The sequence below is a fragment of the Podarcis filfolensis genome, assembly GCF_964270895.1.
Source record: "Podarcis filfolensis genome assembly, chromosome: 8".
Lineage (NCBI taxonomy): Eukaryota > Metazoa > Chordata > Lepidosauria > Squamata > Lacertidae > Podarcis > Podarcis filfolensis.
The window spans coordinates 3,177,456-3,190,642 of NC_139611.1; the positions used below are offsets into that span (position 1 = coordinate 3,177,456).

Here is a 13,187-nt window from a genome sequence, read left to right on the forward strand (position 1 = left end):
ACCAAAATATGATGCAAGGCTCTCATCTCTGGACACTTACCTGGGATTACGTTTCATTTCCCTTAAAGGGATTTACTAATGGGTAAACATACGCAGGACTGTGCTGCATTTCACCAAGCAAAAAAAATCAATTTAAATCACATTTGCCATTTCAAAATCTGTTTGTTTCCTGAGGAACCATGTACACTACCTGGTTGCTCTAACAATTAAAACAGGCTGATCTCCAACTAAATAAGAGTGTTGATGCATCCAACGTGAATAATGCAAAACTTTTAGTCACACAGATCACATGCACTGCATAACCATAACAACAACAACAACTTAGTTCTTCATTTGGATCCCTCCGTACACACACAAGGATACCAAGCAAGTTTCCTTACTTCAGAGCTTTCTGTGTGTTGCGACACGTTAGTGTGTCGGCTGTAGTGTGTAGGTGTGTCGCTCCTCCAGGGGCTGGAAAGGGGTTAGTTTAATCTTTGGTTTGCTAGTAAAACTGAATTACTGTGTCGCAAAATGATGCATGTCTAAAAAGTGTGTCACCCACATGAAAAGTTTGGAAAGCTCTGCCTGCTTGCTAGGCATCCAGCATTTTCTATAGGCAAAGGACCGTAGTTAGGAAGCAAAAACAGTGTTTCTCAATGATGGGAAGTCTTAGAAATGTGCTTTAACATCTTCTAAAATTGTTTAATCCATTTTAAAGTAGGTAATTTTAAAAGCATTGTTCCATATAATTGATCTTTAGCAAAACAATCAAGAGTTGTTTAGAGCTAAAACTGAATTTCTTTATTTCTTTAAAACATACTTCCAGCTACAGCACCTGAAAAATAAATCTTTCAGCATTCACACTAAAATTTTGCCATGTTGCAGTATAAGTTAATATGCATCCATGTCCAGAAAATGTGCTGCCTATTTGCATAAACCTGCAACAGCAGCACTCCTTATCTCCCCTTTTTTGCTCCCATAAAGTTAAAATCCTATCTGCAGTGTTTTCTTTCTCCCACTCAGGTCTCTATAGTCAGTCACAGAAGAACAGGCTGCAGGTATTTTACACAACAGCTTCTAAAGAGGAGAAACTCAAATCATGAGAAACCTACATTTCATTAGCAGCATATGTAGAGAGGACCACAACTATTCTTAACTCTCTCAGCTACTAGTTCAAATTGCAGGGTACAGAATTTGGAGCACATCTTGGAAAATGGAAAACTTTCCTGTTTCCAGGCTACCTATTATATCTTCCATATCTGCATGTACTGCATTACCAATCCTCTGGGCAGCAACTACAAAAACTAGTTGGGAATAGTCAAAGAATAAAATAATGAGGAATTCTCTACCTATCCACATGCTAAGCAAAGTTATTTACTGCTGATATTAAGATATTTATGTATCTCCTGTTAGGCAGACATTTCAAGGCACTGTGCAGAGGTATAATAAAATAAAATAAAAAATATGTTGTGAGATTACTCACTGCTTTCCTCTCAGTTTTGTTTTAGGACCAATGTGCTCTCAGGGCCCCCAAACTCCCTTATCAGTCACTGAGGTTTTCTGGTGAGCCCTTCATTCATCCAGAAAAAAGTCCAGGACTCTTCTACATCAACAGAAGTCTAGCGTATTCTGCCTGGGTCAGACCACACCTGGAATACTGTGTCCAATTCTGGGCACACAGTTTAAGAAGGATGTTGACAAGCTGGAAGATGTGCAGAGGAGGGCGATCAAGAAGATCAAGGGTCTGGAAAGTAAGCCTTGCGAGCAGCACTTGAAGGAGCTGGGTATGTTTAGCCTAGAAAATAGGAGACTGAGAGGAGATAGGATAGACATCTTCAAATATCTTAAGGGCTGCCACATGGAGGAGGGAGCATACTTGATTTCTCCTGCTCTGGAGGGTAGGACTCGAACCAATGGCTTCAAGTTACAAGAAAGGAGATTCTAACTAAACATTCGGAAAAACTTTCTGGCAGTAAGAGCTTTTTGGTAGTAGAGGTTGGATGGCCATCTGTCATGGATGCTTTAGCTGGGATTCCTGCATTGCAGAGGGTTGGACTAGATGACCCTTGGATCCCTTCCAACTCTAAGATTCTATGATTCCCATCCTGGAGGGCCTACCCTTTTCAACTAATCTGTTCATCTGCCCCTTTTTAGTGACAGAAACCTTCAAAATCCTGTCCCTTTATTCAGGGAGCCAACTTCAATCTGCATATCAGATAAGTCAATTCCCCACTTTTCCTGCAGTCAGTTCTGCTTTCAGTATCAGTTTGTGGATCTAGTATGCTACAGAGTCCTACCATCTTTAGTCTTCAAGGTCAGCTGCTCTCACTTGTACGTTGAGTTTTGCTTTGCATCCCCCCACATGCCGGAGGAAGAGCAGAGCACACACACACACCCCAGCTGGCATTTCCTTGCATATAAGAATATAATTAAAATCAGGTTCAATCAAGCAGGCAGGAAGTTCTACAGTGGCTAGCATTAAAAGGCTGCAAATGCCGAGGTGAGCACAAAAGTTTTTAGCTTGTGCCAAAATTGCATCAAAGTTATTTCTGGGGGAGGCCATTCCAGAGTATGAAGGCCACCACAGAAAATGCTGTACTCCTGGCTGCTGCAAGATATATTATCTACAGGCAGTAGTGAGACAACCAGGCGTGCCCCCAATTATGATCTCAGTCACTGTGCAAGTCTGTACAGCAGAAGTCATTCTTGGGTAACCTGGTCCCAAATGGCTAGGACCTTAAACCTGGGCTGGTAACCAAAGGTATTGCATGTCTGCAGGTATAGGTACATTACTTAGTAACATAGCCACAGAATTCTGCACTAGCTGCAGCTTCCAAACCACAGTTATAGTAGGCAAACATACAGTTTGTAATAGTAATTGAGTCTTAATTTTTCCAAGGTATGGGTCACCTGTGTACTCTTTTAGTGGTATCTGTTACTAACGGCTGCATGAAGCAAGTTGTAGCTCGCTAAAGTGGAAGTCCCAATAAATCTAGATTTGTTTGGTTCATTTTTACTTAATGTGAATTGCAGTTAAGCATGGGACTGAACACTAGAAAGTGAAAGATCTTAGAAGGCAAATTTTAATATGGCTGTTTTTTAAATAAATAAGTAGTTGTTTTTAAAAGCAATTTCTTAAAAAGTCCATCAACTTGTATCCTCTATCAAAATGCAACTAACTATTCTTCTGGCATAAGGTGGGAGACAAGCAGAAAGCACACTCTGGGAGATCCGATTTACTAAGCGCCATAAGTGCCTATCTCAGCATAACAGTATTCTCCCAAGCCATTGTCAAATACAGTATTTTCTCAAACCTGCTGCATGTTCAGATAGTCTCTAGAGTCTAGAGTCAGCTCCATGCACATCAAATGCAGCTTCCTTGCCCACTGACCACTCCAAAATCTTTTCCTAACCCAAGGGGGATGATTGTGTAGAACAGTCGTAATACATTCTAAGCTGATCACCTGCATACCAGATGTTCCTGTGCTCATTGATGTAACAAAGAGACATGTCCTGAAAAAAACTGGATTACTGTTTCCAGAAATTAAACTTTTTAAATGAAAGAGACAATCCAAGCCAGGTTCTATGAATTCTGGGGGAGAAGTCACTACAATCCTTTTCGCTGTGAAGCAGGAATCAAGATCTGAAAGTGTGCTTCTGAAGAGAAAGAAAATAATCAGACTAAATGCCATCATTTGTTTTATATCTTGTTATATCTTGTTTTGTTGTAATTATGGAGATTTTTATCATGTGCCTGTTATTTATTATTCGTAGCCTTGTCTTTTTTGAAAAAATACAAATTGCTATTTTAAAAAAATGCAAGTATCAGTGTGGTACAGCAGAAAAGGTCTAGATAAGAATGGGAGGTTCAGGTTCTGAGTTGAAATCTTCAGTCACCCATCAAGGAAACGAGATAGCCTTGGCTGTTACTAGCCCACTTCAGAAGGATGTGGGGATCATAAAATGGGATTAGCACATCATCCCCATGTACATCAGCTAATCTTTTACAGATAAAAGGTCACAGACAGATGTAATAAACTCAGCCAAGCTTCAGAATTTGCTGTCCCAGGACTGTTAAAATGAGAAAGCAAATCCCACCTTCCCCCCCCAAAAGAATTTCAATGTCTTTTAGACAGTGTTGCTAAAGTACCAATTTCAAATTCTAATCTCAGAGCCTCAACAATTATCAGCTATTGCTCAGAAGGGTAGTCTCTGCCTACAACCTCTTCTTTTTTCCTAACACAATCAATCAATCAATCAATAGCTTCCATGTCCCTATGATATTGTTGGCTTTTGGTATTTGGAGTAAATACCAAATTTGGGGTAAGAATAAAAGGAGAATTCCCTGGATGCCTGGATCCAGGTGTGGAGCAAGCACTCTTTGGTGAGAAAGCCCCAGCAGAGATTTAAAGTTACAAAACATGCAGCAAAGTAAAGCTTTTAAAGATTCAAAGTTCTTTAAAATATCCCCTTCTAAATTATTTCCAAAGTTCCCCACTTCCCACAGCATAGAAAGGGACTCCTCCAGTAGACAAACCACAAGCTCAGGTCCAGACATAACATTATGTTAAAGCACAATGGCAGTGCACACTGTGACAGGAACACTGTGGCCACAATCTCTGTCTGGGAAGATGAAAATGTGCTTGTTTGTGTTAAGTCCTGCTTTGACTTAGCATTATGTGCAAATCAGGTCAGATCTACACAGCAGGACGATGCATCATTCTGAGTGAAGTCACCTTGTGTGGGACCTTCTTTCTTGAAGCTCTATTTGCTGAGAGACTCAAATGAAAAGCTCTTTGTTCTTCATAAGTACCAACATGAATTTTGACCTCTTATGCTTTCCCTCACAAAGCTGTGATCATTGCTAAGCATTCTTAAGCTATTATCTCCTTCTACTGTAGAAATCGGACAGGGAAAACATTTCTCTTCTTACTCATCTGAAAATTGAAGAGTTCATAAGCCCACTTCACTTGTTCCCTTCCCCTCCACCCACCCTGTACACAGTGAACTTCTGGAGGAAGACAAAGAGATAGCTTTGGGGCCACTACATTTAATGGACTGTAAGGGGAGCCTCTGCAAAGCAATGGAAGGCCCACCCCAGACTTCACCAACCTAGTAGTCTCCAGATGTTGTGGGATTGCAGCTCTCATCAAACCCAGCGGCAGAGTACCCAGCTGGCACCGGCTTGGCAAAGGCTGCCCCCCCCGCCGTACAAAACTGAATGCATGCAGACTCTCTTTTCAGACAAGAAACCAAAGGTGAGTTGCAAAACCAAAGGCCCAACCCCATTTAGACACATCTGCATGCATGCGCTATATGCTTGGAAGGAACAACACAGAAGTCATCAATTTCTCTCTTTGAAGGTGAAAATGAAGTCAAAGCTAAAAACTATGAGATCCTGCTGCCTGGGAACTCAACAGCTATTTCAAATCACTGAGAGTTTATATTGTATTAATTGCCATGATGGATTTGTTTGCTTATTGCTCTATATGCTACTGTGATTTTGATATCATTATAGTGATTGCAATGTTTGTTATTTTTTAATACTATTGTTCTTACCGTGAGCTGCTTTGAGATCAACATTTGTTGTTGGAAAAGCAGAATACAAATATTAAATCACATTCAAGTTAACAGAGACATTCCAAAATCCTCAACTCTTTCATATGCTCTTTGCCATTTCTATTGTTACTTTAACTCTATTCTATCACTGCCTCAAAAAATAAATGTCTAAAGAGCTGAAATTAAACATGCCCCTCCTTCTACCCTTGCAGAGGGTGGGGGCAGGGAAGCACCATCATCTCCTCCTGCACCGATTGTCTCTTAAGGGGCAACACAAAGGATGCCATGCAGACAGCAGGGAGGGGCTTCTCATTACCATCCCATTGATCTTCCTTGTTAAGGATTCCAGTTTTGTCCAATGCCTCACCTACTCCAGTAGCTGCTTCAAAAATCTATATTGTTTGGAATATTTAAGACTCTGGGGTTTCAAAACTTCCTACCTGGTGCATTTTAACAACCTTTCAGAGGCCTCTTCCTCTGAATAGAGAGCAGGCTGTCCCTGCTCAAAAGAGGTCTTGTCTACCCATTAAAATCAAGAATGTCAAAGGGACCAACCATACAAACCAATGGGTTTTTATGGCAATATGGAAAAATGTCATCTGCAACCAACCCCTTCCAGGCCTCAAACCAGAAAACAGTGAACCAGACAAAGGTAAGCACATTTTAAGGCCCATCAGTTTAAATAGCAAAGGATTGTGCTTATTAATAAGCTTGTCCTTACTTTCGTCACATCAAAAGTAAAAAGCAGCCATGTTAGCCGCAAGGGGGGGGACCCCAAAAACGGAATTAGAACAATATCTTCATTAGGAAAACAAAAATATCACAAAACTGTGTTTGTGTTCTCCAGAATTCTTCATCAGGCCAGCTGGTAAATAAAGCAGCAGGTGCAAAATAAAATTTTGGCATATGGCAACATCTGGAGTCTGCATCTGGACAGTCTTAAAATGGAATGTGAGAGAAAGCCGCAAACATTCCAACATCTCATCTTCAGGTGTTTATACTTTTTCTATGTTTTAGAAAATAATGAATTTAGCCACTCAACAAGAGTCTAACTGGAGGGAAAGGATCTTTTGCCACCTGAAGATGGGACTTCCCCCCCCCCTCTCTCTCTCTCTCCCTAAAGCAACATTCCCTCCAGCTGCCAGGTAAAGTTACCCAATTTGGCTTTTTTATATACCTAGTACAGCACCTACAATTATTTTCAGCCATTGTTAATGCTAAGACTGCCTTGTTTCTCTTTACTTTTCAAGGACTCTGAGTTTTGCCCAGGGATGGAGACAGACCAGAGTAACAGCCAGGGTTTATTATTATTATTATTATTTCCAGAGATGAGGAATCAGCCATCGTTGTGTTTCTTATTCCCAGCAGGCCTGCACAGAACCTAAAAGCAGCCTCACCTCCATATCTGCTGCCTCCTCCCACATTCCGTGTTAAGAATAAGGGAGTCTCTTTGAGGCACTAACAAAAGTTCCCTTTCCTCCACCTTCACCAATTACCGGTAGTTCGCAATTGGGGGTCCGTGTAACTCTCCGGGGGGCGGGGGGAGGGGGTCCCTGGCACCTGATAATCCGGACGCAAAAGCTGAGTTGAGCTTTGTTGCTGTTGAGCTTTTTTTGGCAAACTCTCCAAACATCAACTACAAAGCAAAAAACTTCCTGGCTCCCGCGTTGACCTCAAAGGCGGAGGCACCTTTCCGCACCTGTGAAGTCAAGGGGCCAAGTACGCCACGCGCAAGAATTACCCTTCGCTTTCTGCTTGCAAAACGCGGGTGCGCTTCGGCCGCGCGACTCCCGGCCACACTTGGCGCGCGCGCTCGTGCGATCCGCGCCCGAAGGAAGACAAGAGGACCCCCCCCCGCCCTGCGCGCAGGTCTCTCAGAAGCGCTCCTGGGAGGATCCTCAGCAGCCCCGTTGGGTCGGAGGCAGCCCCACGGCGCACGCCCAGCGCAGGTCTCGGCTTCCGGATAGGATAGGAAGGAGAGCGGGGGCTGATCCGCTACCTTGGAGGTGGAAGGCCTGCTTTACTTCCCAGTAAGCGTGCGTAGAATTGGGCTGGGCGCCTGTGCTCGCCTACTTAGGAGTAAATCTCACTGAGCTGAGTAGACGTTACCGCTGATGAAAAACGCGCGTAAGATTTGGGTGTCGCCTCTGGATCGCTTAGCCCCACGGCGGTGGAAGAGCGACTAATCGACTGCATTCAGTGGGTGAAATGCTCGAATGGGGCTTTGGCTTCCTTCCGAGTAAGCGTGCACACGATCAGGCCGCATTCCAGTGCACGCTTCCGGCGGACTAGATTTCTGGTGAAAGCTGCGCACATCTGCAGGCTGCACATCCTTCCTTTGGAATAAGCCCCACAGGACTCGGTGGGTCTGACCTCGGAGCCAACACTTATAAGAGGGGCTTTTCTGGGGGAACTCACAGGAACTCAGTTCCCGTGCCTCTCAGGTGGGTTCCTGCACCTCGCCATTCTGTAGGATGAGATTGCCCACCTCTGACAGTGGCTGGATGGGCATGGCCAGGACTTTTGATGGGGGGGGGTCAGGACTTTTGTTAGGGGGGGCAGAACCGACGTGCTCCCCTGCCCCCTCCCAGGCTGCGCCCATGTGGGTGTAGCAGCTCTCAAGGGATGATCATGTAGTAGGGTGATAATGAAGGGAGGTGGGCGATCTCCTGCTGACCCTACACCCAATTTCCAACATGTTCCAAAGGTCCAGAGGGAAGATGTAGCACAGGATGGGAGTTGCAAGTAAGTGGCCTGGGCGCAGGTAGATGGGCCAAAGATATGCAAGGCCAGTGTCCTGTCCAGTCCTGCATCCTTTCCCCACAGTGGGCAACTGGATGCCTGGGGGAAACCCACAAGAGCCTTCTCCCCTCCCGTGATTTCCATCATGGCTAAAGGTAAAGGGACCCCTGACCATTAGGTCCAGTCACGGACGATTCTGGGGTTGCGGAGCTCATCTCGCTTTACTGGCCGAGGGAGCTTCCGGGTCAAGTGGCCAGCAGGACTAAGCCACTTCTGGCGAACCAGAGCAGCGCATGGAAACACCGTTTACCTTCCCGCCAGAGCGGTACCTATTTATCTACTTGCACTTTGATGTGCTTTCGAACTGCTAGGTTGGCAGGAGCAGGGACCGAGCCACGGGAGCTCACCCCGTCGCGGGGATTTGAACCGCTAATCTTCTGATCGGCAAGTCCTAGGCTCTGTGGTTTAACCCACAGCGCCACCTGCGTCCCTCCCCCCGCCCATACACTCAAACAAATCTCACTGCAGTCTGCCCCCTCCCAAGTTCTCTCACTGCCAAGGAAAAATAATAAGTGAATAGAAAGAGAGCCTCCCCAAGTAACACTGACAAAAAAACCTCACACACTAAGTAAAAGAATATAAATTTACCACCCCTTCTCTCCCCCCCTTTTCTCCTGCAACCTTACACTGTGTACAACATTAATGTCTCACATTGAATGTAGCTGATCTGTAGAAAAGGCTCTTCAACCTGAAAACAGAGACAATGCATGTACTTTTGTAACCCAAGAACATCTTTAATAAAATTATGATATTTTAAACAGAGAGGGTAGGGACAAAACCAGACTGAGTTGGCTCTGCCTGCCACTGGCTCTCCGGCGCCACCTAATGTTGGGCTCCCTGCGTTCCTACCGGTCACTGGTGGGAGCCCCCAAGACTCCCCCTCCCTCCTCTCCATTTCTGCACTCATTACCCCTCTGCACAGGGCTTAAGAGTAGTCTCTTAAGGTGTTTTCTTTACATTTATAATGGGACATATTTCACCAATCGCCTGAGCATCTTTTTAAAAAAATACAAAATCAAAGTTATGAATAATGTTCATGCACTGTTAATAAGGTGGGATGAACTAAAATTTTTTACACCACACCACAGTCATAAGATGAAATAACTGGCCTCTGGCAAAAAGTTAACTTTAGTTAACTTTTTGCCAGAAGCCAGTTATTTCATCTTATGGCTGGAAGCTTTTGAAATCATTATGCTTATGAATATGCATGAAAGATTTTGCAAGACTGTGTGCATAGTAGTTTTTTAATGTATCTAGAACAAAGCACTAGGCAATCTCTATTTCATTCATGCCAACAATAAGCCTATGAGGTCACCGTAATTTGAACATTACAAATAGGGAACTTAAAGGCTGTCTTGCCTGAGGCCGTCCGGTGACTTCCTGGCTGGAATGTCTGTGTTTTTGTTCAAGTCTGACACTATTGACAGAATTACCCTCTGCACACTTGCCTTGTTTGAACTGAGACTGTACAAGGTGAGAGATTTTCAGCATAGTGATGGCTTTTATGGAGAGAACAGCCCATTTAAGGCCAAAGGGCATCACTTTGCACTCAGAAAGTCCTAGGTTCAATCCTGACATCTCTCAGTAGAGCTGTGAAAGAACCCTGCCTGAAACCCTGGGACCTTCTGCCAATGCAGAGCTAGGCAAACCAATGGTCTGGCTCATGAAGCAGTTTCCTATGTTCCTAACATCTGTTTAGCATCATTAGTGTATTTTAGCATTCACCAGTATAAAGGCACATGAGCTCACAGAGAGAGAAAGAGCCCTAGAAAATTATGATGGCACGCCTGTATGTAAATAACACAGGCATCCTAGCATTGGAACACCAATACCACATACAATGTGACATAAATATATATATAGTGGCAGATTCAATCCACAAGCATCAAACCTCTCAAAGTGTAATTCAGTAGTTTTTGTGTTTTAGTTTGGCCATCTTAAAAGTCAGGTACAGAGCATTGTGAGAGGCTGAAATGTTCTCCCCATTTTAACAAATATATATTGCCCCTTCTGATGCCCACTTGTTCAGTTGCTTAGAGATGGGCCTGTTTGTCCTATCTGGAATACAATGGGTGTTGTTGCAGATGATGCCATCAATATTTTTTTATCCTTTTCCTTTCCCCACCTTCCCCATTTTAAGATGGCCAAATCAAGTGCAAGGGAGGATAGCAGAGGTCCTGCATCTTTTAACAAACAGAAGAAGAAATTTCATCATGTGCTTCTTGCCACACAGGAATGTGGAAAGCAAACCTTCCTCTGATCACCTCCACGATGTAGCTATTTAATAAGGAACCCCTCCTGTCCTCCTTTTGAATCTGGAGCGAGTCTCTCCCCTCCCACGAGGATGAACCATGAAAGATCAGGTATTTTACCTACCAACTGAATAGTGATGCACCAACCAACCTAATGTGGTAGATGAGAGGAAAGACCATAGCTCAGTGGCAAAACACCCGCTTTGTAGGCTGACGGTCCCAGGTTCCATTCCCAGTAACTCCAGGTAGGGCTGCTGCCAGTCAGTGTATACAAGACTGAGTTAAGTCAACCCATATTTGACTTTGTCCCTGCTTTTCATAAGTCACTTCCCACTGGCTCATCTTAATGGGGAGAAGAGTCATTTCTTTTTCTGATTTTTAAGGTCCTGTTTGGCTTACTTTGTTTCTTCCCACTATCCTTTTGCTTCTTTATTTCATCCTCTTTTCCCTTGCCTTTTTAATTACTGCTGATTACCCCTTCCCTGGAGACCACCAATCCACAGTAGCCTGGGAAAAACTGTCTCAAATGCCAGAGAACAACTGGCAGAGACTGCTTGCAAACCCACAAATTAACATATGCATCTAATACCATATCTTACTTTCACTATCAACTTTGTTCACAATCAATTTCATTTCAAGTATCTGCTAAGTCTCTTGCAAATATTAATTGAGGCTGCTAGTAATTATTATTTCCAATGCTTCAGCCTTTAGAGGTCCCACTTAAATCATCAGCCACACTTGTCCTAAAGCTTAAATTAATTCTCTGCCCCAAGGAAATTATATTAAGCCAATTTAATAATATTTCTAAAGAACTACAAGGCAGCACGTTCACTTCTAGAGTTTTGATAAGTTTCACTTTCAGTAAGGATTTCTGAAATATCAAGAGTCAACCATAATGAGATGTTCAATTTTCTGTTTACCTTTTAGAATTGCAGACAGCGGGGGAGTTTGGAAAATGCAGGTTCCATCATTGAGCTATATGGAGAAAAAGGAGGGGTAGAAATGCAGTAAATAAAAACCAAAGCAAATATGCCAGGATATTAACAAAAGAAACTGGTTTGACCATTTTCTTTTTGATGCTTCTCTTCTGCAGGCTCTAATCTTAACACCTGTAAAACCATAGGCCTGGGAGGTCTTCTTGACACCCAGCTCAAGTAATATGATAAGGTATCATATTATTCTTTATTCCGCAAGATATAAAAAGCATTGTTTAGAACAGGGCAAGGGACCCATGGCCCTCCAGACACAGCAGGGCTCCATCAGCCCCAGCCTGGCCAGTAGTCAGGGATGACTGGAATTGAGAGCCCAACAGGACTAGGAGTTCCCCAGCCATGGTTTGGGACAGCCATCTCTGGCCATGTTTCTCAAACTGGGGTCTCCACCTGCTGTTGGACTACAATTCCCATCATTCCTGACCACTAGTCCTGCTCGCTATGGATGATGGGAGTTGTAGTCGAACAACAGCTGGGGACCCAAATTTGAGAAATGCTGGTTAATGTATTGCATTCTGATGAATTCCTATATATTCAGCCCACAGGCTAACCCAAGGGGACAGGATAGGTTGCAACAGAAAAAGCGGTATTGAGGCATTTCTAGCTGCCAAGGTCCATGCCTATAAAGCCAACGTAGTGCCTTCCAGACTCCAACTCCCATCAGCTCCCAGCCAACACAGCCAATGGTCAGGGGTGATGGGGGTTGTAGTCCAGCAGCATCAGGAGGGCTTTACTACAGATCACAGCAGTTTATCCAGGGGGAGGCATAGACCCTTCTGCCTCTGCTAGCCGTCTGTGCCATAAGGGCAGCTTAGGCAATTGCCACCAGAAGCCCCACGACCACCACCTCAAAGTTCTGTAGCACATTACAATATAGATACTTACTGTTGAGTTCAATGGGATTTATAAGTGACACTAGGCTGTTCTACTAAGCACATTTGCTTGGGAGCTAATTCCAGGGCAATCAATAGCTCCTGCTTTCAAGCAAAGGCATTTCGGATCAGGGTGTTAGCATCACAGTTCCATTTCCTTTTGAAGTCAACAGAAAAGTTATTGACTTTAGCAAATGCTAGATCAAGCTCTGTACCAGATTGGCTCGCTGGCCCTGCAAGCAAGCATTTTAAGGATAAAAGCAGTTGTTAGAACTCTTGGAATAAACAACAAGTTTGTGCAGTGACCCTTTTAAAGATCTTCAACAACATTTTATCAATTGGTTTGGTCCACAAAGTTTTTAAAAAGTGGGTGAATGCAGTTCTTTTAATCGAAAAACAGCAAAACCAGCACAAATCAGGAATATTTGGAAATTACTGACAGAGCAACCAATCTTGAAACTGTCACAAACGTGTCCTGAAATGCAACAGCTAACCCACCTCCCCTTTCTGCACCAAGGCTTTATAAAGACACAGGCAGCATTTTCCATGCCAATTTCTAAGGAACAAATCTATTATGGCCAAGTCAAAGGATGCTTGAAAACAGGATGTTGAAAGTGCTGATGCAGTTGCCTGCACAGCAAACAGCAGTTCTGGATTGGTGCTGGCATAAAGTTCTCTGAATAACCGACAGGAGAAGATTTCTTCATTCTCGGATGCAGTGAAGTGGT

General features: G+C 43.6%; 1 protein-coding gene across 10 annotated transcripts in view; it reads right to left on the reverse strand.

The window, feature by feature from the left end:
- GPAT2 (glycerol-3-phosphate acyltransferase 2, mitochondrial) overlaps positions 1-13,187 on the reverse strand; it is an 87,553-nt gene that overhangs the window by 56,777 nt on the left and 17,589 nt on the right. For 2 of the 10 annotated variants that reach the window (XM_083629359.1, XM_083629365.1), the window contains exon 1: positions 7,651-7,752. In XM_083629359.1, the coding sequence (XP_083485485.1) occupies positions 7,651-7,737 (87 nt within the window). In that variant the 5' untranslated portion in view covers positions 7,738-7,752. Of the gene's footprint in view, positions 1-1,465; positions 1,490-6,938; positions 7,827-11,515; positions 11,571-12,472; positions 12,951-13,187 lie in introns of those variants that run through there. The other 8 variants (XM_083629368.1, XM_083629362.1, XM_083629372.1 and 5 more) reach the window with 8 other exon arrangements.